General features: G+C 41.4%; 1 protein-coding gene across 2 annotated transcripts in view; it reads left to right on the top strand.

Moving 5' to 3' along the window:
• The window catches only part of ube3d (ubiquitin protein ligase E3D), a 34,937-nt gene extending 9,003 nt beyond the window's left edge, over positions 1–25,934 (top strand). The window contains exons 3-10 of one of the 2 annotated variants that reach the window (XM_078253684.1): positions 1–12; positions 1,458–1,680; positions 2,731–2,803; positions 2,881–2,959; positions 4,432–4,540; positions 7,424–7,566; positions 12,803–12,941; positions 25,085–25,934. The exon at positions 1–12 is cut by the window's left edge and continues 79 nt beyond it. In XM_078253684.1, the coding sequence (XP_078109810.1) occupies positions 1–12; positions 1,458–1,680; positions 2,731–2,803; positions 2,881–2,959; positions 4,432–4,540; positions 7,424–7,566; positions 12,803–12,941; positions 25,085–25,105 (799 nt within the window). In that variant the 3' untranslated portion in view covers positions 25,106–25,934. The remainder of the gene's footprint in view (positions 13–1,457; positions 1,681–2,730; positions 2,804–2,880; positions 2,960–4,431; positions 4,541–7,423; positions 7,567–12,802; positions 12,942–25,084) is intronic. The other variant, XM_078253685.1, reaches the window with a different exon arrangement.
• Positions 25,935–27,671: the final 1,737 nt, after the last annotated feature.

The following is a 27,671-nucleotide window of genomic DNA, read 5'->3' as shown; positions in this document are numbered from 1 at the left end:
GCTGGAGGACAGGTGAGGAGCAGACGGACCAGCATCACTGGAAATAGGTTTTTATTTACACCCTCCACCCTCGGCAGGAAGAGGAGCAGGTGTTTATTGATGGCGTGACCCAGCGGTTGAAGCGATCTGTCTGTGAAAGAAAAAAAAGTTGATGGATGGTGCCGGAGCGGAGTCCACAGTTGTCAGCCTGACTGGGTTAGAGTTATAGAGCCAGTGTGACGTAAAAAGGTCCGCGCTACCCATTCAAAAACAATTTAGTTTCTTACCTTGAGGGGGTTCAGCTGGACTGTGGTATTCTCAGCTTGTAGCTTTCTCTGGTCAGCAATGTGACACGCCGGAAATTGCAGTAGCTGCATTACCGAGACCGTTGGCCTCTGGCGGTGTTTTCTCAGCAACGACCCACTAAAAGTTGCCAAAAACTCATTTCTTGCTTTCAACGAGGGCTGGGGAAAGTAAAAAATGTCAGGAGAAGTTCTCGGAGCAGGGTGAAAGTTATGATTTCATTACATTTCATAACATTATGCCTCATTATGCTTTGTAGCAATATGTTCCATTATGTGGCTGATCAGAGATATTAATGCTGCCGGTGACTGCAACCATCACAAAGTACCCTCTGAAAGTTTTCTTTGAGTGCATACTAAGTGCTTTACTGGAATCGATCAAACAAGCGTTTGTATTAAAGCTGCACTAATCAATATTTTTATATTAACAATGGGTCAAATGACTACCCATAGTGGGGACGTGGTCACTAGTAGTGACGGCTCCGCAGCCAATTATTGCTAAACTCTGCAGTTCCCCTCTGTTCTGCTGGGCTTTTGAGCATATATCAGCTCATTGTTTTGGGTTTAGGGCCCACAGTGTTTTAGTTCAGTCCCATGGCTCTCGTCAGCCTTGTTTCAGTTAAGAAAACTAATACACTTATTTTTAAATACTTGTATGGTTTGTAGAGGTGTTGAAATTAATCAAATAATCGATGCATCGAAACGTGGACGATGCTCGGCCGGGCCATAATGGATTTATTTCTGTTTACAATGTAATGTCTGCCTAACAACCTTTCTGTTTACATATTCTGGTATGTTTTGCACATTCAGGAAGAGCCATGTGCTCAGTGCTGTAGTTTTATGTATCCAATTGATTTAGTATTAGAGCACTGCAGAACGTTTTGTTTTTGAAGCTTGAAAAGCTATGAATTAAATATCCTACATGGCTTTTAATAGAAAAATGTATCTGATGCATCGAGATGTCGAATCGCTGACATGATGATCGTAATCGAATCAGGAGATCAGTGAAGATTCACACCTCTAATGGTTTGTATTCTCTGGCCCTCCGTGCTTATTGACAGATAACAGCTCTCACTGCAGCAAGAACCAATCGATGAGCAACGCTATGGTGGACAATGCTAGAAGGAAAACCTGTAATTGTGTTTTTAGTTTTTTTTTCCCTTTCGTCGTCTTCAGAGTGTTTAAGCGAGTTCTCCCTCTCCCGAATGGCAACTGGAACGCCATCGTGGACGACTGGTGTTGCCACCCCGATCCGTTCGCTAACAAGAAGCTGCTGCCCCGAGCCGAGGATTGTTTGCTGGGCGACACCTTCCTCCTCCTAGCCAGAGACGGCGGCTGTGAACAGACTCTCACTGAGGAAGTGAGCTCCGCTGGCTCAGAGGACAGCCAGGACCCAAAGGTGAGGGATCTGCAGAGGAAAATGACCAGTTTGCTCCTTTTTAGAAAGACGCAAGGCAAATCATTTAAACCAGCACATTCCATAGTTTTGGAATGCCTGGAAGACCGAGGATGTTTGAGAGGTGTTGAAGATAAAAGAATGGTTGGCCGTCCGATTATAAGAATGATGTCAATAAACAAGCATCCTCTCTAGCTGCACTGAGGGAGGAAGTGAGGAAAGCACTCACTTTGTTTTGATAAAAGGCACAAATTGGATTCATATTCGTATCACACACACACACACACACACACACACACACACAGGGCTGGGTATCATTCAAAAATGTGCGAACCGGTTCCTAAATGATACTTTTTTTTTCCCAAACCAATTTTATAAAACCAAAATAGATTACAACATTATACATTACGACACAAATCTTTGTATCTATTTTTCAGCTCCTACGACGTTAGCCCAGTCTCTGCGCGTAACGCAGAGTTTTTCCTGCGTGCCTCTACGACGTGCAACGCTAGACAGCCAATCACAAGCAGTATTAGATCTCTGTAGAGGCATGCCATGTGCTTATTGGCTCACTGACACTGATGCGATTTACTCCTTAGGTATTGAAATTGGGTAATGAATGTCGAGGCATTTTTCGATACTCGATACTTTAGAGGCAATTCGGTCGGTGCCTAAAAAGTACCGAATTCGGTACCCGGCCCCACACACACACACACACACACACACAAACGTCAGACGGCTGCATCAACGAAGTCGAATTCTAGCCCGCTGCAGATGAGGATTGATCTCCCTACTCTTTTATTAGCCATTCTTTGCACGAGTGCACGACTGAAAGTGAGAAAAATAGAAAGAGGCAGATAGAAAGAGCTGGAGACAAAAACTGTAACAATCTGCATGCCATATATCTCTCTCTCTCTCTGTTTCTCGTGCTCTTCTGCTTTCCGTCCTGGTCATAGTGGCTATGGATTGTGGTTTTAAAAGCACCAAGGCAAAGATGGGTATATTTGAATGATATTCAGTTATTTTTATTTTTTTTACCTGTGTCGCGTACAGAAAACGTGCCGCCGACTGGCACTCGTCTCCTGCAAGAGCTGTTCATTAGTGCTGGGAGAGGCCGTCGCTCCAGGTATACATCACTCTATACTGTAGATTATAATCATTTTTAACTGTGTTTCATCAGCCTTTCTTTCTTGTGTCTTACAGGGAGCCTGAAACTGTACATCACACAGGTGGTGGTGGAACCCGCTGTGGGAGACAGGATGCCAGAGGCTTCACTTAACAGGCAGGTTTTTATCTGAACTTCTATAGGAAACTGTAGCTGTTAAAGGACAAACCTTTTTTTTCACCTGTTATTAAGTCATAAACACAGGAGAGAAAACAACTTAGACCAGACTAAGAAAATAGACCTCTCAGGGCTTCCATAGAAATAGATGACAAATGGCTATATAGGAGAGAAGATGAAGGTTAACCATTGTGACTGACATATATTTTTGTCCCTCACAATAACATTAGCAAATAGACTATAAATCACTTCATCTCATCCAATATCTGACACACACTACTGACTGGATGTTGCTGAAACTTAGGGAAATAACCCATATCAGCACTGTGTTCAGGCTTTAAAAAAAATAATTATGATTGTAGGTATGAATTAAACATTTTAATAATCCTGCAACCATTTAAAGCTACTGTACATGAACTCAGTGATTGGCTGCATTATTTGACTTATTTGACTGTTAACGTATTTTCCATAACTTAATCTTCAAGGCGTTTGATGAGTAAGAAAAACACGAACACCATATATATTAGGGCTGTCAAACGATTCATTTTTTTAATCGTGATAAATCGCATGTTTTACCACATGAATAAAATTCGTTTATTTTGCATTTCAGAACAGTTTTGAAGTACATATTAACAATGGGAAGCCATTCTTACCAGTGGATCTTGATTTGGAATCAAATGAATGCAAAGAAAGTTACTTTATGAACTTGACTTTAAGATTTGTAATTGTTTATTATTTATTTACTGTAAACAAAAGAAAAATGTGTGAATCTGTCATTATTGAACAATTCCTACAAGTACCTAACCTAACTGAGATGTAACACTAACACTTTGCTTATACAGTACAAACAAAATGGTCCAAAAACCGGTTGCCACAGCAGGACATTTAACCTTTTACGTTTTTCTAATAAGGAATGTAACAATTCTCCTGGACAGAAAAGGGGGTGGACAATGTCCCAAATGACAACAAGTCAAAAAAACGATGAAAACAACAAAGTCCTAAAACCGTATGCTGATATCCAGAGTCAATATAGTGTTCAGTAACTCCTAAATAATGTTGATTACTCACTGACGTCCAGTGATCACCAGTTAATGAGACCGCGTTTGCAGCACCTTGGAGCAGTTCCAGTTGGGCTGCTTTCTCCACTCAAAACGTAACGTTAGCCTACTACTCTCTGGCCGGCTCGCAAGCCCAAACAAGTGTGTGTGGCGTGCCTGTTGTTCTGTTTCCGGTCTAGCTAGATCCGGTGTGGTGTTGTACTTTTTCTAACGTTACTAGTTGCAACAGCATGTGAAAAGAATTGACGCGGTTAAAATGGGTTTGCGTTAACGCCGTTAAACTGACAGCTATATATATATAAAATAAAATACCTCCATTCTGTTTTACTGTGAGTGCATGACCAAGAAGGTTTAGTTAATATGCTCTATAAAGACTAAATATGTAAATAATGAACCATTGTCTCTTGTGGACAGAGCCCTCTATCTGGAGCAGACGTTAGCAGCCAGGCTGTTGGGGCTGTCCACCTCAATGAGCACCTTCCACTTCTCTGTCCAGACTCCTGATGGAAAGCCCTTCTTATTGGTAAGAACAAGCTGGCACAATCAGAGAGAAGCACATGGAAATTGAGTAAAAAATACTCAATTATTTGATAAGTGGAAAAATGATGACATGGCAGGTTCTCAGGAGTGATGTGAATCACTGATTGATTGTGATTTGTTGCGCATACTGCCAGGCTCTTAGCTCATTTAAAATCAGCGACAAGTGGATTAATGCAAGTGGCTTTTTGTAGAACAACAGCGACACACACCAGTGCATGTCATTTACAGTACGTTTGAGTGTAAAAGTGTGTGCTCTAGCATTTATATTCCAATATTGTTTTTATTTGGACTGAAGCTGGCAGGTGATATTTGACACATTTTATTTTTTACAAAGTGTTATTTTCCTGCGTGCAATTGACTGACTTCTGAATTATTTAAAGAATATAAAACAAAAAAAAAGTAACCTGCGTCATATCAGAGGTGCATGCCATGCTGTTTAACCCTTGTGTTTAGTTGACCGCATTTTCTCTCTCTCTCTCTCTCTCTCTCTCTCTCTCTCACACACGCACGCACACACACACAACAGACCCTACTCCTCCGTGCAGATTAATTAATGCCATTGATTATTCTACACACTCCAATACAGTAATGTAGGTGGCACTATGAGCCTTAAACTTGGTTTGTGGTCCCGCTAAGTTGCCTTTTCCGACATCGATCTTTTTCCCCGCAGAGAAGACGGCTAGAGTCGATCCGGAGTTTAGCGGTTAGTATTATGAAGTTATTACCGGTATTTATTCAGGGTTTATACTGCAAAGAGAAAGTTTGGCGCCCCCTAAAGAGGTTTTAGCCAGCGCCAGAGGAATATCACGAGTGCCAAAACGTCAGATTTTCAGCTGCCAGCGTTTGCAGAGTCGGACTGTACCGGACTCTCCAGGTGACCATGCTGCTCTGGGGACCGGCAGCGCAGCAAGAAGCCGCTGCTGACGGACGCAGAGCTCTCCACCCGCTGGAGCTCCGACTGCTGTCGGTCTGCGCCGTCTATCAGTATTAAATTGAGACAGTTTCATAACCTGTAAAAATAAAAACTTCTCGTATGTCGCGTTAAATACTTCCCCCCGTGTTTTGGTACAGTTCATTTTAACACCTGATGCGAGCCATATGGGAGTAGCCTACGCATGAAAGTCAAAGTTTTGCGTGCTTTAGCGGCATTGACCTGACCTGAATATGCAGAGACGTCGTCTCGCTCCGCCTCTCTGCTGAGGCCCGTTCACGTAACTGCAGCAGTTAAACTGTATTTCACACTATGACGGTTCCATTTGCAACAATCTACGGTTCACATGCATGCCGAACTGTAGGGGCGGTCTGTTACTCTACATCACGGACAATTTATTTATCAATATTTCAAAATAGAAAACATTACTTCATAATGGTTTGTATTCATAACACTGTTATATTATTGTACAAATTAGCTACAACAGTAATAGCAGTACCTTGTGTAAGACACAAAGCATGCTCCTTGGGGAAAAAGGAAAAACGGTTGTGCCCTGTTCATACTAATCAAATGAACCTGACTTTGTTGTTATGTGTAGTCCGATGCGAAAGTCCCCTACTGCATTATACCATTACATTTAAAGTGCTCATATTATGCTCATTTTCAGGTTCATAATTGTATTTAGAGGTTGTACCAGAATAGGTTTACATGGTTTAATAAAAAAAAAAAACACCATATTTTTGTTGTACTGCACATTGCTGCAGCTCCTCTTTTCACCCTGTGTGATGAGCTCTCTGTTTTAGCTACAGAGTGAGACATCTCACTTCTGTTCCATCTTTGTTGGGAGTCACACATGCTCAGTAGCTAGGTAAGGACTACTAGCCAGTCAGAAGCAGAGTATGAGGGCGTGTCCTGACAGTAGCTAGGTAAGGACTACTAGCCAGTCAGGAGCAGAGTATGAGGGCGTGTCCTGACAGTAGCTAGGTAAGGACTACTAGCCAGTCAGAAGCAGAGTATGAGGGCGTGTCCTGACAGTAGCTAGGTAAGGATGTATGAGGGCGTGCCACACTAGCAGCTAGGCGAGCATTATAACGTGTGTTACAAAGTGACCACGTTTGTCTCTGAAGTAAAGGCTGGACTACAATAGAGCTGTTTTGTTTGGAGCAGTTTGTGAACAGTGTTTTCTGTAGATGGTAAGTCCCTTTGGGGTGGATTTTGGGCTTTTTCACTTTGGAAATCTATAACATGCACAAAAATATATATAACATAACAAAGGAAAGGGAAAAAAAGCATAATATGAGCACTTTAAAATTTTGAATTGTTACCTGCAGAATTTAGTATAAAAATATTTGCAGTACAATTAATATAAGAAGTCTGCACCTCTTTCCGCGCGTGCACCCTCCACCCTGGGTCAGCTACCACCACAAATAGAATCTAATTCTGTGGGAAACACTGGACAGCCTTACTTCCTTATCTTTTTTTTTTTCTTCAAATATTTTTTCTTTTCTGTTGACCTTATTAAAGTCCAATATGTAGAAATGTATTGAATTGGTAACCCCACAGCCACAAACTGCACTTGCACATTTGAAGAAGGTAACAAAATACAGAAATGAGCATTAAGCATTGTTATTGCACCAAATATACTGTGGATTATGCATGAACACGCAAGAAACAACAGTGTGTGTACTGGTTCTCCTTCACGGTAAACATTAGTTTAAAGCTCAGAGTAACAGCTAAGGGAGAGTCAGCAACATTTGCCATGTTTGCACATGGTAGGGGAACACTCTAATATATAGGGGAACACATTTTAATATATAAGACGCTCTAAATGGGGGCGTGCATGAGTGGATGCACGTGTTTTATGTGGTGGAGTGTTATTCCTTTGGCCATGTGACGTCCGGCATGTGTTTAGTGACCTGTGTGCTCCCCCTGCAGCTCTGGCTGCTGAACAGCGACTCCATCACAGCGTCGGTCCCACAGACGCGTGTCGAGGGGGACAGCTCTCTTCACAGTCCATCAGCCAGAGTCCTGAAACTCCTCTACACCGCCCGCTCTGACACAGGCATCCAACACAGAGAGTAAGCCAGGACTATTTACCACATCCTCCAACCCCCCCCCACCCACCCCCGCCCCAATCTTTGTTTTCCTCTTCTTAATCTCATCCTTTCATCTTTCCAACGCACCCTCTCAATCACCACCTGCCTCGGCTCGCTGCGAGGGATGAAAGACGACTTTGTTGGTGAACAGATTTTCGGTTTTAGAACACTTTTGCGCTAAGGGTCGCTGCTCAGACATACGGTAATTGTCTATTATTTTGCGAGCGAGATTGCCATCAAAGGTGTTTCTCATCGCCGTGTTGTCAGTTGCATAAGCCACGCTCGTGTTTGTTGCACATACAGCACGTTGTTTTGACTGGAGCGAGGCTCTGTGTACCTTGCTGTGATGCATTAGAGAGGTGTAGGTGGATGTGCTGCATGTGGTTCTCCATGTTCAGTACAGCAGGACACCACTGGATAAGCCTTCCACCCTCATTATTTTCAACTGAATCAGCACTCAGCCTCCCCCTCCCCTCCATCTCCCTGGCAGGCCACATAGAGTGAAGGCAGAACAGAGAAGTTTTGTTGTTTCTACCGTTTTGACAAGCCCACGGGGTGACTGACAGAGAAAGGGTAATTAGAGGTAAAACTCGTATGAAAGGAGAAAGCTTTGTGTTCACAGTCAAAGCAGTAAGAGTGCATTTCAATGAAATGATGATCTGTACGAGCTGGATGGACGGGATGTTATTAAGTGATTAATACTATCAGTTAACAGTTAAAAACAATATTATTAAAACCAATATTAGGAAAAAAAAAAAATTGGACTTGTAAATACAAAAAAAGACCAATCCATTTTTTAACTGCTAGTTATTGTGCTAACTTTGCACGAGCGTGACACGTTTTAAGCTCCTGGCTCTCTGCTGACGGCGCTCGCAGCGAAGGGGTACGCAACACATGCCATCATATCGATGAGGACTGGCGGTTTAAATCGACCGTCCTGCACACACTGAGTATGCCAGGCAGACACGCAGCTGACAGCCTCGCGGGTGGATGCGTTGGAGACGGGCTCGGAGAGCTGCCGACCTGTGTCGGTTGCAGGGATGAATGAATCAATCAAAGTAGAATCAATGAAAGTAGAATCGATGTAGAATCAATGAAAGTAGAATCAATGAAAGTAGAATCAAAGTAGAATCAATGAAAGTAGAATCAATGAAAGTAGCTAGCACTAGCTCCAAAAGTCACTAAAAATTGCTAGATGACGTCATACTCGTTTGCATGTTGGTGATGTCATTACGTATCATTTGTATAAAGCCGCGGAAGAAGAGCGAGGGAGAGAACCCATGCTGTTGGCAGAAGAGTGGTGGACTGTGATTACTCTGGGCAGCATGCATGGGAATAAGTTATAATATAATACAATATATCTTGCTTTTCCCGATGATCTGAAGTCGCTAAATTTGTCGCTAGTCACTTTTTAGAAATAAAGTCACTAAGAGGGTCTGAAACGTAGCTAAATATCAGGGGTGTTGAAATGAATCATTGCATCGTTGCATCGCGATGCGGACCTGGACGAAGAGCAATGATGGTTTTATTTTTTAGGTTTAATTTTCGGAAAAAGCTAAATTTTTATTGCCCACTTTGCTTACAATATCATGTCTCAAAAAACTAAACATTAAGTGCATTTAAGTGCCATATTACATTGTTTTTAAAGAAAACATTTTCTGAAATGCAATAACAACCTCAAACTAAGGCATACATTAAACATACATAAACATGACCTTAAGTTGTGCAACTTTCAGAACTACACGTTTCAACCTGAGACTGAATGTAAATATTAGTTATACTCAACCTATTTTCATTTATATATTTTATTACAGTGTCACACACCTCTGTTACACTTATGCTAGTAGATCTTTGATCAGCTGTTTGAGAGAGTGAGAGAAAATGGTGCGCAACAATTGCGTTTTTTCCGAAGGGATGGTCAACAAGTCGGCTCTTTAGATCAAATCGTGGTCACCACTATATATTTTCTTGTTTGTTTTTTGCTAGTTGTTGTGTTTGGTGTAGTTTCATCGTCCATACGACTCTGAGATTTACTTTTGTCGGGTGCCCTTCGTGGAATGGATGATTAAGTTTGACTCGATGTTTTCCGTTGAGATGCTGAAGCATTGACGTCGTGCTGTTATTGTGGTAAGCTAGTTTGGTTTTTCAGTAGACACACTGTACACAGTTTTCGTTTTAATTACGTTTGAACTGATTCCAATCTTTGGACACTTTCTGTCGTTTTCTCCAGCCTGTCTCTTCTCTTAGCCCCTCACGCTCTTTCTTCATTTTGTAATCAGTCTTCATGGCATGTGTCGCCAGCAGCGTCAGCCCAGTGTACGACACTAGCTATGTTTCCATCCACACGTTTTTATCCGAATTAAGTGATATCGAATGAAAAATGCCTTATGGAAACCGTAAAATTCGATTGAATATCGACTCAAAGGAAATACGTTCGGTCTCATGGGACTTTATCTTGATTGATATACGGCTTATGCGATAAACGCTGATGGAAACGTTATTTGCCGAATAAATAATGAATTGCGATTAAGTTTTAGGTCATTTTATGGTTGCAACCCGCCACAAAACGAAGAAGTAGTAGTTTTAGTTCATTTCCGCCCAGTGTTTCCGCTCACGTCATTTACGCAACAGGTTTTTTATTGGCTTTAAAGCCGTTGGATGGAAACACACTTTCACCAGCTTTATTCGCATGAGTTTTTTTTACTGAACTTCAGATAATTCGATTGACAAGTGGATGGAAACTTAGCTAGTAATAATCCTCCGTGCAGAAACAACGTGAGCGATACAACGTTGGTAACCTCAATTAAACGAAGCTTCGAGGCAAATCATTTTGCGTCGAGGTTTTTTTAGTCATCGAATTATTGGAGTTACTCGAGGAATCGTTTCAGCCCTAATCGGGATATCGAAGGATAATCAGATTTGAATCGTGAGACCAGTAAAGATTCACACCCCTACTAACTATTGCAAGGAAGTCGCCAAGTTGGCAACACTGGACGCGTAAGCTGTCCCAGGAAAGTGGCGGCATGTGTCCACGACAGTGCACAGAACATCGTGGCTGCGCGACCGGTACAAGTTGGCAGCTGTCCACGGACGCCGAGCACGAAAAGTGTGTCCGAGTGTCCTGGACCGGTGAACTGGGACTCTGATGCCTGCTTGTGGGTTAGGGCTTAATGATCAGTTAACAAGGTTCGACTATCGGTCAGTAAGAAAACCTAGTACACCTAGCATACCTAGTACTAAGAGACATCATCCCGATAAAACAAGACTGCTACTACTGCTGCTTTTGTCAAGCCAGAATAAGAATTAACGCCGCTTTTCATTTATTGTATGAATTATTTCATACTGCCCCTGCCAGAAATGGAAAAACAAACACATTTCTTTTTAGACCTAAGAGCTGTTTATTGTTACAGCCCAACATTTTTAAGCAGTACAGAATTGATATTTGAGTGCTACAAAAATCCAACAACATTTTTGAGCATTGTTTTTTAAGAATCGTTACGAAGATAATGTGCTGAGCGTTTTACATGCAAAATAACTTGTCAGTGTTCTCTGGTGGACAAGCTATGTACTGGTGACACTGTTTCTAAATGATCCCAAACACATCACAATTTCTTGTTTTTTTTTAATCGGGCAACCCCAATGCTGATTTCAATATATCTGCGATACGCTAATATCGTCCGATTTTATCTGCCTGACCAATTTCTCGTACTCCCGCTATTCATTATTTTCCTTGAAAATCTTTTCACATTTGAGCTGCGTTTTTTTTCTCTGAAGTCTTGCAAAGCTAAATGCTGGTGTTACTCACACTTCCATTTCCCCCTACATAATTTACCATTCATCCTTCATCACTCATCTCTGACATTTTTAAATTAAATGTTATGCCCTGGGAGCTGAATTCCCTGGATGCTGGCCCTCTTATTCAGGATACAGTCAGTTACAGTTGACTGCAGCTGGAGGTTGCAGTAGGTGTTGTTAAAACTGCCAATAATTGGCTGGAGAACCGGTGAGCCAATGCCTAAGTGGATTACTACTACCACTAATGGCAGTGACTTGATTATGAGTTGAAAGTCGCAGGCACCATCACAGTCCAGTACAATGTGAATGAGGCCTCATGGATATGGAAATTGAGTCCAGTAGAAATTGTAAGGGTTACTCCTTTCCTATCAAAATCCATTCTGATATGTCAAATCTAACTGTGGATAACATTAACTACATTTCCATGCACAAAGAATTATGATGTAGACTGGTTTGGGTCAATATGTATTCAGCAGATTAGCACACAGACCTTATAAACCTAATGAAGACACTAGTTCTGGAGTGGCTAATAGCAGATTTTCCATGCATGTGGGGCTGCAACTAACGATTATTTTCATTGTCGATTAATCTGTCGATTAATCTGATTATTTCCTCGATTAGTTGTTTGGTCGATAAAATGTTGATAAAAGTGCCGGTCAGTGTTTCCCAAAGCCCAAGATGACTTCTTCATATGTCTTGTTTTGTCCCTAACTCAAAGATATTCAGTTTACTGTCACAGAGGAGAGACGAAAGAAAGAGTAGAACATATTCACATTTAACAAGCTGGAATCGGAGCATTTTTACCTTTTTTTTTATTTTCTCTAATAAAAAAGGACTCAAACCGATTAATCGATTATCAAAATAGTTGGCAGTTAATTTAATAGTTGACAACTAATGCATTACTCGATTAATCTGTGCAGCTCTACATGAATGTCAATGTAATAGTAGCAGTGTTTCTTCAGTGGGATGTCTTAAGTTGTACCGCAAAAACTTTGAAAAGACTTTTCCCTCTCAGGAACTGCACAGATGGCCAAATGTCACCCAAACAAACTGGATTGGCGCCATACACTGACACAGCATCAATCTTTCCTCTCTCAATCACTCTGCCTCCTCTCCTTTCAGTCCCCTCTTCTATTTGTCTCACACACACACACACACACACACTCACACTCACCATCAATCCACTTTTATTTATCTCTAGTAATCTAGTTCAGTTTACAGTTAAAAAGCACTTCATTAAAACATCGGGACAAATGCTTCATCATGGGATTTACAACAGCTATTCTGGGCATCATCGTGGTTGTGTAATGCCGCAGCAGTCACTATAAATCACTCCTGCTCTACTGTGTGTGTGTGTGTGTGTGTCTGTGTGTGTGTGTGTGTGTGTGTGTGTGTGTGTGTGTGTGTGTGTGTGTGTTTTCAGCATTGTATCTAGTTGGGAGGCCAATGCCATAGGACATCCCGTGGTGCTGCCGCTGAAGGTGTGCGAGGAGCTGCTGCAAGTGATAGATGACAGCAACTCTGCACTTCCTGCCTCCATGCGTAGCATGAGGTCCTATGAGGTGAGGCAGTTTCGATGATGATGATGATTAAGGCATGATCCTCGGCATAGCCACATCATTTGTGAAATGCTTCCCATGATACTGTGTAATCTAAGCAGAGAGACGCTGAACGTCTTCTTCTAATTCATCCCCATCTTTTGTAAAAACGGCAGGGGCTCTTTTAGCTGACAGCGGTCACTTATTTCACTTACTTCTTACTTACAGCACCTTGTTTATCCATTATTCAGTAGTGCTCGACTTGTGCTTTTATCCCGCCCTAATTAATTTCATGATTCAGAGCTTTCAGTTAACTGCTTTGCTTTAGGGATTATGTTGGTCAAAATGTAAGGTTTTACTTACGTCTGCCTTATTCCAGCTTCTATACACCTGCAGTTGTGCAAAATGTGTATATTTAGCTCGAAGTTGCCGAGGAAAACCTTTTGACTAGAAAATAGGAGGTGTTAACTCTGCTGACAACTCTATTCTCCTAGCCCTTTTAAACATAGGGGGGGTAATTAGCACCATTATCCTCCACTTTCTGCTCAGAAAGTTTAGGCGGTGACTCCAACCACTTAAACAAGTTTCCCATCTGCTAAAAAGAAAAACGAGAGCTGGAATAATATGCGGTGAGCAAACCTTTGAGAAGGACGTCTACTGCTGTTGATCATGTGAAGCCTGTTTAGCCTAGGAAGGGGGGGGTTCACTTTAGTCTTTCTTAATCTAAACGGGAGTAATGCATTGAAGAAGGAATACTTTCTTGCAATGAAAGAATAACCAATTCAAGTATATCTTTTGTGTAAAGACTTCTACTTAATAGCTCTGTGTGCAAGAGGGAGAAAAACATTAAAGGAAATGTGGTCTTAATTTTGATGGGACATCTTCACTACGGATCGTACATTTTTCCTTATCATACTTCAAATGCTACTATAAGGACAACTGGTTTTGCACAAGAATAATGCTCGTCTTTATTGTCATGTCTCATACATGGATCATCACGTTGTATGGGTGTGGATTTTCTTTGCCTTGGACCGCTTTAGCCTCAGTCCTTTAGCTAGTGTTGTTTTTGGCGGCCTGTTTTAGTCTAGTCTTTGTGTCAAGCTGTCATTTTAGTTTTTATTCGTTTTAGTCACGTTCATACTCTTTTTAGTCAAGTTTCAGTCCACTAAAAGTCTGAGCATTTTAGTCTTATTTTAGTCAGAATTATCCATGACTGTTTTAGTCTAGTTTTAGTCGACGAAAACTGATGACATTTAGTCCAGTTTTAGTCAATGAAAACTGATGACATTTAGTCCAGTTTTAGTCAATGAAAACTGATGACATTTAGTCCAGTTTTAGTCAATGAAAACTGATGACATTTAGTCCAGTTTTAGTCGACGAAAATTGTATTTTAGTCTCTTTTTAGTAATGCAATTCTATTTAATCCAGTCAATATAGTATAGGTATCTAGTAGTATAGACAAAACCAAAATGTTGGCCAAGAACCCACACACTCTCTCAAACACACACACACACACAAACATACGTTTGTCTCAGTCGTTTTCAGCTCCAGTGGCTAACGTCTAAAGCTAACGTTAAAATGAGACATATTAACCACAGCCTCATGAGTTGGCATTAGCTTTCTAAAAAAGAAAGTAACGTTATGTTAATTTCTTGACTTACCTCAATTTCATTATGGAATGGCATGAGATGTCTCTTAAAGTTTGTGGTGTTTTTTTCCTGTGATTTTTGTGGCCGCGTGTCTCCCCATCTTTTTCCACAACACATTCCGTTTTATTTTCCACTTCTATGTAATAGAACGAACTCCGGCTGGCCGGCCACGGTCCCAGCTTTCTCTGTGTCAGACTTCATTTAGTTTGTTGTCGTTTACACTCGTCTCACTCTCTCACACTCACCGCTGCATCTTCTAAATTAAATAATGCCGCGACAGGGCTTGAGGAAGTAACGTCGCCTACGTCTGCGCAGTGCGACCTGAAGACACGGGACAGAAATACTGCAAAATAATAATAATAACGCGACTAAACAAGACAAAATAACGTTATAACATTTCGTCTTGTTTTGGTCAACGAAAATGAAGAGACATTTTAGCATAGTTTTTATTTTGCAAACCACATTTAGTCTCGTTTTTATTTGTCAACAATATTGCATTATACATTTAATTATAGTCATCGTCACATGACCAGCATTTACGTTGCGTCTCGTCTCGTTTTCGTCACGTGGCGACGATATTTAGTCATAATTTTCGTTGACGAAAACAACACTACTTTTAGCATGATGTTATGTACGCAGCCATCAAGTACATATTCAGGACACATTTTACAGGGTTCTCGTTTCAATACAAGTCAACTGGATAAGTTAAAAAAAAAAAATCAGCCACAAGCCCGTGTTTTCAAACAACAAAGGCAACTAACGTTAGCTTAGTTAGCTAGCTACAGCTAATACAATCTGCCAGCAGTTGCTATTTCAGGCGGCAAAATCAACGGTCGTCAGCTAGAAATGAAAAGCTTCTTTTGGAACCGATTTCAAAAAGTGCTTCAAATTTTGAGTGTTAAATCTGCCATCCTTATCCTTGTAAATTGCATATGTGCTGTAAGAATTAGCATAGCACTTAACATAGCAACGGTAACTTAATGGGCCGTGGGTTAGTGAACAGTTAATAGTACCACGGTTCTGCAGTTGGTTTGATAATGATGTGTTGATCTTTCAAATGGCTGAACACAGCACCTGTACATACTGCAGCGGGATCACGGTTTAGCAGGCCACCATGCAGCTAAAGCATGCTATACCAGGCCTGAGAAAGGGGGCAATGTGTTTGCAATTATTCTAGCCGTACAGCTAAGGAAAGGATGTTGGTGTATTCTAACAACAATGAATGAAAAAAAACTTTCTGGTCACCTTAGAAGACGTGGCATTTGAAATAGAGGGCTCACTTACGGCAGATTGCCATTTTAATTATTACACCTACAGTACGTCCCTCTCTTGTTATAAAGTTATGTGCCTCACACCTTAAAATACTGTATTTTCGTTCTCACACCACGAGCCCTGAGGATGACAAACTGATTAGAATTCAGAGCTGTTTGTCTTCTGTGTCTTACACACTGTGCTACAATGACAAACTGTATTGTTGTTTTTTGAGGTAACAACATGACAGAGGTGGGTGGGGTGAAATTAGGCTTTGCTGAAATAGAGAAGGCTACAGATAGAGCGACCCAGACAAATGACATAGTATCTGTCTGGTGGTGGAAGCGGTTACAGCAGTAAAAGGAGTGTGATAAATGGACACACTTGAACTGAGCTGATAGTAGAAGCGTGTGCTATAGGCAGTGTTGGGCAAGTTACTTCCAAAATGTAATACATTATAGATTACTAGTTACTGTCATTTGAGAGGAATTAGTTATATTACAATATTACTGTCTCTGAATTGTAATGCGGTACACTACTTTTGCATTACTTTTGAGTTACTTTCAACAAAATAACAGCAGAAGTTTGACTTGGCAGCTAGCTTGTGAATTTCACCACCGGATCAATAAAGTCTCCTCTTTATCTACTTTAATACATCATAGATTATTCATAATATTTTGTATAATTAATATGAATATGCAATGTCACTAAAACTATAAAAAATAGATAAGTAAAACGTGTAATAGGCAGGTAGGAGAAAATGAAAATACTCAATTAAAAGTACGGCATTGTTGTAAAATGTTTGAATAAGAAGTTCATGTTGTTTAGTTTAAAACACTCTAAAGGAAATGTTCAATTATAGTGTGATTAAAACTCACTATTTACATTATTTACAGTACTTGATTTACAGCTGATTTGTGAAAAGGTACACAATGTTATTTAACAGTCATTTAGTTTTACTGCGACCCGTCACAGGAAGTGCTTTTATTTTGAAGTAGTCTACACGGAAGTTGTCTGTTGTGTAGCCTACTCTTGCTAGCTTACTGAGATGCAACATGTCCATTAGGCTCAAGTTGTTCACTTTCTTGTTTGTAAAACTGCAACATATTGAACAGTAAATGACAAGCGTTTTTTGTCGTCATTCAAAGCCATTCCACTACAGGCATAGTTACTTGCTGATAAAATGCAATGATATTTACGTGTAGCAAGCCTCAACATTAATTCCCAACATGTTTATATCTGTCAGTCGCTGACGTACCGTCACCTGTTGGGACATACATGCTGTCCGTACCGTAATATTACCCTACACTACTCCCAACACTGGCTATAGGCGGCAGAGGATAAGAAGGTACTGTGATCATAGGGCCATCTAGAGTTACCGGAGATGGTCTGAGAGTGTCTGAGAGTCTCTGTTTTAAAAAAAATAAAAAAAACACCTCAGGCACCCAGAGTGTCAGAAGAGGACCAGCATGTAGTGGGATGGCATTATGGAAGCTTATGATGACCTGAAGAGTTGCATCTGCTACAGACGAGATCAACATGTGAGAGAGAAAGGGGAACTGGGTGGGTGGGTATTGTAAGCTATGGTTTTCCTACTGTTGGCTTTGGAAGGCTCAAGTTGACAAATGCCTCCTTGAGAAGAACGATTTGCATTGCCATTCGCAATCACCTTTGCCTCATTTAAAAAAATAAATAATAATTATATTGTGTTTATGCTTTTGGTCAACATTTTCAATGGCTATGATAACATTTTACCCCCCAACTTCAGTGTCGTAAGGATGCAATATCTCGTAGGGTAGTCCATCAGGGAAAGCAACACAAGTGGGCGTGAGCAACGTGACATCATGACTTAGAGTAAACATACACGCCACTTTCTAAAAGTGGCGTGTTATGTGTACGCATTTTGAGCTATCAGAGTGTATGTCTACGCCGTATCCAGCGGACGGGTTGCAGACTGATCTCAATAAGTGGCGAATGTATGACACACCAATTCGAATGCCATTTTGGCGTGTTATCAAGACGCATAATCGCTTTTCGGACAGTTGGGTTTAGGAAAACAATAACGGGGTTGGGTTTAGGAAAAGAAGAACTGGACGCTTGGGTTTAGGAAAACCATAACGGGGTTGGGTTTAGGAAAACTATAACGGGGTTGGGTTTAGGAAAACAATAACGGGGTTGGGTTTAGGAAAGGAAGAAAGCGACGGTTGGGTTTAGGTGAAAGTCCTGTCCACCAGCCCAACCATCCTCCCTATGCGGATTTTCGGGCTTTCATACTACTCGCTACGACGTAAATTGACACGCAATCGCAAGGTAATGTAAGTCAATGGAGGCCAAAAAAGCGATTATGCGTATCACACCAAAATGGCATACGAATTGGTGTGTCATACATACGCCACTTATTGCGATTAGTCTGGCGTGAGACAGGATTTAACTAACTTAACCCAACAATTCTAAATTACTTATTTGGAAGAGAGAATGAAGGGATATTAACAGCCCAGCACACCCACACTGGTGTTTTCACTTATTCTGGCTGATTAAACCTCTGCTCAGGTTGAAGTGGAGCTATGCTGAGAGCTCTGAGAGATCACCAAACTCCATGCACTACTGGACCTTTTTTCATTGCACACATTCTGATATGTCATAGCAGAATAAGCACAAATATGATAACATTAATAACAACTGGATTCCATTTAGGTGAGCTAATTCCTGGTATTGTACATGCTGGCTCACCGTCATGGGGACAGCTCACCCAAATAATCCAAAATACATATTTTTCCTCTTACCTGTAGTGCCATGTATCAGTCAAGGTTGTGTTGGTGTGAGTTGTCCAGTGTTGGAGATGATCGGCCATAGAGATGTCTTCCTTCTCTCCAATATAATGGAACTAGATGGAAACTGTAACTGTAGCTAACCGATAATCATCTGAGCTAGCTAACGCTACAGCTCAGCCGAGGATGCATTTAATGCAGCATGAGCCTCTCTTCCATGAGTACACTTCCCTCTGCGCAGTGATATGGTTGGCGGGTGTAATTATTGTCTTGAGTATTAGAGGATGGATACCCGAACCAAGCCCGTCGGGACCCGCCGGCCCGGGTTCGGACAGATATTTAAAAATGATGTTCGGGTCGGGCTCGGTCACATCAGCGCGATATGGCATTGAACATTTTAAATTAAAAAAAGCTTATTATGTAGGTGCGCACCTGTGTTAACGTGTGCTTGTTGCCCTGTGTGCGCTGATGCGATCATCTGTTGACATTTTCCTGTTCATCTGTTGACTGTAGGAAGGTGTAATAAAAGTGGGCTTTCCATAGATTTTAACTGTGTCGGCTCGGACATAAATATCTTAATGCCTGTCGGGCTCGGGCCGGGCTCGGTTACTCCTCTGTCGGGCTCGGGCCGGGCTCGGTTACTCCTCTGTCGGGCTCGGGCCGGGCTCGGTTACTCCTCTGTCGGACGCGGGCCCTGCTCGGTTACTTCTCTGTCAGAAAAACAGAAAAATGCGGCCTGATCCGCACTCTATTGAGTATACGGGTCAAGGTTTCTGGAAAGAGACATTGCTGTTGAGTTTTTTTAAATGTATTTGTTGGCACTTTGAGCACCACAAGCCGTGTGCCATCTAGTACTATTTCCTTCGAGAGAAGGCAGACATCTCTGTACTATGGCTGTTTACGGACTTCAAATGATCACTCAACTCTGCTCGATGTAAAATGTAAAGTTGTATTTCACAAAGCTACTGGTAACTGGAGATAATTGGGTTTGACTGCTCCTACATTTTGACTTGTCATAGTAGGGAAAGCACAGGTGTGCAAAGATTAATGATGGCAGAATTCCATTTAGCTGCTTCAGTTTCAGGCTCCTGGTATTGTGCATGCTGGCTCACACTGTCATGGCTTATTGGGACACTTGAATAGAACAGAGCCATCGTTAATGTTATTAGTAACACTTGTGCTTTTCCTACTGTGACGAGTAAAAATCTCCATCCAATTCGGTGATGTATAAAGTATATTTATAAAGAAATCCAACATTATATTTGTCCTTCCTCAGTTCTGCATTAACTATGTAACCAAACTGTATTCTATCCATTAGATTCAAGGTGGGTCTCACTGTCGGCTCACCCTTTTTATATTTATATATATATATATATATATATATAGTATAACTATAATGCCGTTTTAAAAGAAGGTACACATGATACATTTTCCAAAAGTACAGACGTGAGGAAGGAGAATGAAGATCTCACTGATGTTAAAGGTGATTGTTTTTTTGTCCTTTTTGTCTTGATGGCTTGATGGAGTAGGATGTGAGTTATAGTGATATTTTTGTATTGTTTGGAGTGGTCTGTTTGGTTTATCTTTTTGATTGTGATTTGTTTATGGTAAAGACTGGGAGGTTGGACGCGAAAAGCCTATGGTTGCCACCTATCCCTTTTTGAACGGAGTGGTCTAGTGTTATGTTGAATTATTTGTTTTTTTGTTAATTTTTAATTGTGTGTGTGTGTGAGTGAGCGCGTGCATGCGTGGTATTTTTCGATTGTTCAAAATAAAGATATCGTTCATATAGTATAGTACCAATCCCAACAGCCCACCCCAGCTATAACGGCACTAACCCAAAGTTTGCAGGTAACGGTTTTGAATTGTGTGTGTGTGTGTGTGTGTGTGTGTGTGTTTTCTGTGTAATTTCAGCCATGCGAGTAGATCAAAGGCTGCATCATGAGCCAGCCTGTTATTATTCTGCATGTGGAATGTCTACTGTTGTCTGGGCCGCTGTGTTCCCCGCCCTCCGTCCCTGGGCCTGCCAGTGTAATGGGCTGTAAAGTGGCTCAAGCTCTGTCACTCTTTTCTAGCCCGGGAACAGACAACACCTCCCCCCCCCCCTTCCCCAGCTCATTAAACTCCTTCTCACTCCCACAGAAACAGCATGTAGGTTAGACAGAAATTGATCCAAGAAAAAAACCCCCGGCTTCAACATGTTTTACAATGAAGAACTGAGGACATGAATCGATCATACATCGCATCAGTCTTTCTTTCTGTCAGTCTCTTCACTTCATGTGAAGAAACATGGTCTGTGCTGCTTGCCAAGTGTTTAGTGTTATTAACAGTTCCTGGCATAGAGCATCAAAGAGCATGCGTTTGTTCGAAAGACTTCCTCATGGGTTCTCTCCTCTTATCATTGTCTCAGAACCTTTTTAATACCCAGACATTAACCCCTGTTCTGTCAAGTCCCATCTTCAACTGAAGAGCTGTTGCATAGGGATGGAATGGAATAAAAGCAAAGTTTATCTCTGGTTACAGCTAGATGTATTACTCTTAAGGCTTTGCAGTGAGGTTTCATATTCCGCTGCGCTTTTCAGTGAGATCAAAGAAGTGTAACACCGTTAAGCATATTATCATCAAGGGAAGACCCACTGTCAGCATCACTACCAGTTTAAAGTAGTGAGGTTACCTGGGAACCTTTTTTTTGTGTGGCTTCTCATAAACCAGGGGTGGGCAATTATTTTTTTCCACGGGGCCACATGAAAAACTGAAAATATTGTGGAGGGCCGGGCCAAAAGGCTGAACTCAATTCTGCATAATATTAATTGTATTTCTTTATAAAAAGCAGTAAATAGCATTGTTTTGACAAGCTGGTAAGAGTATATGTTATAGTTAAGCAATGAAAAAGTGAGGTTGCCTTACAAAAAAATGTCATTTATTATATAAAATTTCCCAAAACAATGGTAAACAAAATGAACGTTTTTCACCATTTGTGACTCATATTAGTGAACATTTTCAGTCACATTCACTCAAACACATTTTGAGTTTCATTTACTGTTGGAAAGAGGTTCTTAGCATTCTAAAGACATCACAATATTGTCTTTGTACTCCAAATATTAAGCAAGATACATCATATTGAACTGTCACTAAACATCACTGAACTGTGATTTTTGAGAAAAAGGCTTCCAAAGAAAGTGTCCCAGTTCAGTGCTAGTTGGTGCCTTTACATGCCAACATTTGTAGTCTAACCACCTCATTTGGTGTTTTTAAGTTCTTTTCTTGTTCAGTGAGAGAAATCACGTCTCTGCTGGGCTTTAACAAGTCCATCGAAGTCAGGTTGAATGTCTGAGGTGGAGATGCGAAGCACAGCTGACAGATGATCATCAGTGAGAGAGGATCTATACCTGGATTTCGTAAACTTCATCATTGAAAATGTTTGTTCACATATGTAGGTAGAGCCAAAGAGAACCAACATCTTCTGAGCATGTCTCCTCATGTTTGGAAAGTTCTCCTCCTTGAGAGAAGAGTAGAAATCCAGCAGAGATCCTGACTTAAAGTGCTCTGCCAGTACTGCATCAGACTGCAGGTCGATGAGTTCCAGCTGAACATCACTGGGTGCATTATCCACACTGCAGGTAAAGGGAGAGGAAATCAGGTGCATTTCATCCTCTCACAAAACTCTCGAATCTCTGCTTTCAGGTCCCAAACTCTTTTTAGCACTTTGCCCAGGCTGAGCCATCTGATAGCTGTGTGGTAGCCGATGTCACAATGCTCAGTCTCATGCTCCTCCAAAAGTGCGACAAACTGTCTGTGATTCAATGCTCTTGCCCTGATGACGTTTACTATTTTAGTAACAACATCAATAACATGGTCAATTTTTAGCACTGACTTGCACAACACATGTTGGTGTATAATACAATGCAAAAATACCAGTTTCTGATCCACGTCGATTTCAGTCACTTTATCTTGCATACGTTTCAAAAGTCCGACATTTTTTCCGGTAAGATTTGGACAACCGTCCGTTGTGACACCTGTCTGTCCCATTTCAGTCCCAGCGTGTCCATGCACTCGTTTACCTCCGTGAACAGATCGCTCCCTGTCGTCGTCCCTTTCATCGACCGCATTGCTGCCAGCTCCTCCGTAATCTTGAAGTCCGGTGTTATCCCGCGGACGAATACGAGTAACTGGGCTGTGTCGCGGACATCACAGCTCTCGTCCAAAGCCAAGGAGAAAAAGTCGAAACTTGCCACTTCACGTTGCAGCTGAAGCTCCAGATTCCCCGCAAACCTTGCCCCCCCCTCTCTCCTCCTCAATAGCTACAGACAGAATTGGCACATCCTAAGGAAAGCTCATTGTGGGACTGGCTCTAGTGGCTGTAATTCTGCACCAAGGCTGAATTTCGGGAAAGAGACTTCAGATACAGTATTAGGGGACTACTAAGGTCTATATAAAAGAGACTTCAGATACAGTATTAGGGGACCACTAAGGTCTATATAAAAAAGACTTCAGATACAGTATTAGGGGACCACTAAGGTCTATATAAAAAAGACTTCAGATACAGTATTAGGGGACCACTAAGGTCTATATAAAAAATACTTCAGATACAGTATTAGGGGACTACTAAGGTCTATATAAAAGAGACTTCAGATACAGTATTAGGGGACCACTAAGGTCTATATAAAAGAGACTTCAGATACAGTATTAGGGGACCACTAAGGCCTATATAAAAAAGACTTCAGATACAGTATTAGGGGACCACTAAGGCCTATATAAAAGATACTTCAGATACAGTATTAGGGACCACTAAGGTCTATATAAAAGAGACTTCAGATACAGAATTAGGGGACCACTAAGGTCTATATAAAAGAGACTTCAGATACAGAATTAGGGGACCACTAAGGTCTATATAAAAGAGACTTCAGATACAGTATTAGGGGACCACTAAGGTCTATATAAAAGCATCCAAAAAGCAGCATGTCATAGGACCTTTTAAAGGCCCTGAAAACTAGTTTCTCAATTACTTCCATCTCCCAAATCGCAAGTAAGTCTGTTTCTCCCTGCTGATGTTTTTACACACAGAGCCAAACGTTAGCTAGCTGTCCCGGACCTCTGCCAAACCAGCTCAGCGTCAGTTAAAGGTTAACTTAAGCCCAGCATGTGGGAGTTTGAGGTGAACTCGGGGAAAGCCGTTGCCGTGGGTGCGTGGTCATTCAGGACGTTTCAGAGCAGACTGTGGGTCTAGAAGAGAGACGGTCTCCTTAGCGTTCAGATTATATGGAAATCACACTGTCCTTGCCCCCCCTCAACTCCAAAACAGAAAGACAGAGAGGAAGTTGAAACTGAAAAACACTGTCAGCGTAAAAAAAAAAAAACATAAGACAAAGAAAAAAATCTGAACATTGTCATTGAAAAACACATCAAAATGCAAACACTATAAAAACAGAATAAATATTTTTCACTGCCTGTGTTTTATTTTTCTGTGGAACTTTTTCCAGTGCCAATATAACTTTCCAATACAAGTGTTTCAATGCCAATGTTTCCCTTTTCAGTTTTCTTTTCAATGCCAAATTTTGTTTTTAATGCCAATTAAACTGTCCTGGCTCCATAATATTCCAGCATCTATCTACTCAAGTTACATAGTCACACTTTGGGGCTGCCCAGTGCAGCCACAGCTCTAATGTTAGCCGTATACAGCTCCACAGGAGGAGTTGTGGGTTTTGTGCCTTGCTCAGCGGCAACTCAACAAAAAAAACTTCCACCTAGCAACCCTCCAATCACAAGCCAGCTGCTCTCCTCCATCTAGACTCCCGTTGCTCTGGTTCCTTATCACACTTTGTTTTCTTGCTCTAGGACTCACAGGAGTTCACCCCTAGTTGCCGTTTGTTATCATTTGTATGAATTACCATTGACGCGCTCGAGTGGTGAACAGACATTGGCACGGGGACGGTGAAGACAGGGCCTTGAGTGAGGCAAATGCCCTCATCCATCATCCCAATATAGAGCCCTCAGTGGAGCGCAACCATTGTCTGCAGCAGGCAGACACCCAGGAATAGCAGATGGATGGAGGGAGAGAGAGAGGGCTGAGCTGATTTGTTTTCTGTGCTTTGTTTGTCTGCGTGTGTGTGTGTGTGTGTGTTTTTGAAGATGATTAAACCCCTACCACCTGTGGTGTTTTTCTAGTTTGAAGACCGTAATTGCAGATAATGTGTTTCAGTGCTGATCAGCGGACCGTGGAGATCCAGTATATCCGTGCTTTGGGGAACAAAAATCCTCTTTTGTACAGTACAAACTGGAGTTTTCCAAAACGCTAAAGTCAATCTATTTTTTACCTTAAGTGTCCACATAGAATTGAACCTTTTTCTTGACTTTTTTTTCTTCCCCGGACGCTGCACGTGGACCATCCACTGCTCCTAGTACTTAACGATGGGTTCAATTCACAGATTGAATTTCACTACAATGTGCTGTATGATTGTATGTGACGAATAATACAAGTTTCTTCTTTCTCTCTTCTAAGGTGGCGTACCTGAGACTGTGAGGCCGAAGGTCCAGTGCCAGGAGGTCAGTGCTCCACTCGTCAATCTTGGCTAAGGACCCTGGGACAGCTGAGAGGAACCGTTTTTATTTTTTTTTTAAAAGATAATTATTTGGGGCATTTTGGCCTTTAATTGATAGGATAGTTGTAGACAGGAAGGGAGGTGAGAGAGAGAGAGCGGGGGAAGACATGCAGCAAAGGGCCGCAGGTCGGAATCGAACCTTGGGCCGCTGCGTTAAGGACTGAGCCGTGGTACATGGGGCGCACGCTCTACCAGGTGAGCTACCAGGGTGCCCCGAGAGGAACCTTTTGTTAACATGTACTGTATGTTTGTACATGTCACTTTGACATCCGGCCCAGCTTTCCAGTATGTATGAGAATAGAGAATACTGCAGAAGGAAATGCAGCGGGCATGGAACGGCTTGTTTAGTCAAGTTGTGGTTTCTGGTTGCTTCTGTCGACATGTTTGGTAGTGTGTCATCATCTGTTGAAACAGATTTCATGTTGAAACAGGTTGTAGCCAGGCTTCTAAATGTTAACACATATCCAGTAAATGCAAAAGTGGAAGAGAATGACATCAACCTTATTTTATTTTTTTTCTGGAATAGATAGTTACATCTCGTTGTAGTTTTTTTTTCACTTTTAATCCTAATCATAGAAATAAAATGGATTTTATTTCTATGATCCTAATGTATAATTATATCAGAAAGTATCAGAGTGGTTGAAAAGCCTGTATGTGAACATTGTTTGTCTGCCCATTCCTAAGCTTTATTTTGTATTTGTATTACCATTCTCAACAAAAACAGATTAAACTGTTGTGTTTTTGAAAGTATCACCGCTTCCTTTTTTTCTACCTACTGGAGAGCACTGCTGGTTGATATGTGGGACATTGTTCTTGAGTCGGCTTTTGATGAAAACTTATTATAGAGCCACTTCAGCCCGAGGATACAGCAGTACATCCTCCACTTGAGCGTAATTACTTTTGTTTGTGTGTGTGTGTGTGTGGTGTGGGGGGGGGGGGCTGGTCAAGTAGCTCTTACAGTATGTCAAAGTACTTTTTAGATTCAGACCACTAATGTAGTGGTCTGCAGGGTAAATCCAGACAGCTAGCTAGACTATCTGTCCAATCTGAGTTTTCTGTTGCACAACTAAAACAACTTTTGTGATTGGTTTAAAGAAATGCCAATAAACCAGAGCACGTTTTTCTCCAATCCCGGAATGCTGTGTGGACTAGCCAGACCCTCCTCCGCAGCGCTGTGGAGAAAGGTCTGGCAATGCGAGACTTGTGATCCACAGACTTTTTCTGTTGCGCCATCATGAAGTGGAAATGTTTAGTTCTGATTGAAATGGCTCCATAACTATCAGATGGATTTGCCATGGAATTTGCAACACACTCCTGGTCCTCAGAGGTTGAATTCTATTCATTTAGATGATCCCCTGCCTTTTTATCTAGTGTCACCATTAGGTCAAAGTTTTCACTTATCCAGGGACATTTCTTAATATCAACCAGGTGCATTGGCACAACATTTTGTACAAACATTCATGGTTCCCAGATGATTTATCCTACTGAATTGTTCCTCTAGCGCCACTATGTCTCGACAACTATATTACTATGACATTTTGTACACACATTCATGTTCCTCTAAAGATGGATTTTAATAACTTATTTTTCTTTAGTTTATGACCAAATACCTGCAAAACGAATGCCATTCCCATCAGCATCAGCTGTACTTTGTGCTCAGTGTTGATTAGCAAATGCTAGCATACCAACATGCTAAACTAAGATGGTGACATTGTCAGTTAGCTTAAAGCCCCGCTGTACAGTAGCCTACAGCCTGGGAGCCGCTAGCATGGCTGTAGACTCTTAGTTTTGTTTCTTTGTAAGATAGATGTTTTAATCATGTAATATTTTTTTTGAAATACATTTCTGAATTTATTTGATGATGTGTGGATCAGTGTCATTTGAAAGCTCAAGATTGGACCATTTTGACTGTGTTAACCAGCTAAACTGCCTGCAGAGCTCAGTCAGTTGAGTAAAGCAAAAATGATCCATTACTGCTGGAGCTTACCATTCCCACAGCTCTGCTTCATGGCTTGTGAACACGACATCCAGTCTCCGTAGGTCATCTCTGACCAGCAATGCAGCATAATATGTACCTGAATGTCTATTTTTTACAAGCTCTTAGTAGAAACGGGGGGACTATTTTTTTTCCTTCTCCTGACTGCATGCCTGGATCTGCTGAATGCTGATGTGGCAAGTGACAATTACTTTTAAAAATACAAAGAAGTATTGTGCCCACTGAGGCGGCAAAGCGGAGAGTGAATTGGCTAATTAAATACATCCAACGCTGAACCGTCCTGGGGTTCTGATTTCCTTTCTGCCCTGTCTCCACAAGTGCAAATGAAGTAGGCTCTAAATAACCCATTTATTTCAAGCCCGCTGAGCAGAAGGAGCTCCTGTTTTAAACACACCGACAGACACAGTCACCCAGGAGCCTTGAGGAGTTGCAGGCACTCTTTGTCTTTCTACCCTTGATGGACAATGGAAGTGTCAAATTAAAAGTTTTTT

The sequence above is a fragment of the Sander vitreus genome, chromosome 6 (genome assembly GCF_031162955.1).
Source record: "Sander vitreus isolate 19-12246 chromosome 6, sanVit1, whole genome shotgun sequence".
Lineage (NCBI taxonomy): Eukaryota > Metazoa > Chordata > Actinopteri > Perciformes > Percidae > Sander > Sander vitreus.
Note: the sequence above shows the minus strand (reverse complement) of the source record. Positions and strands in the feature narration are given on the sequence as shown.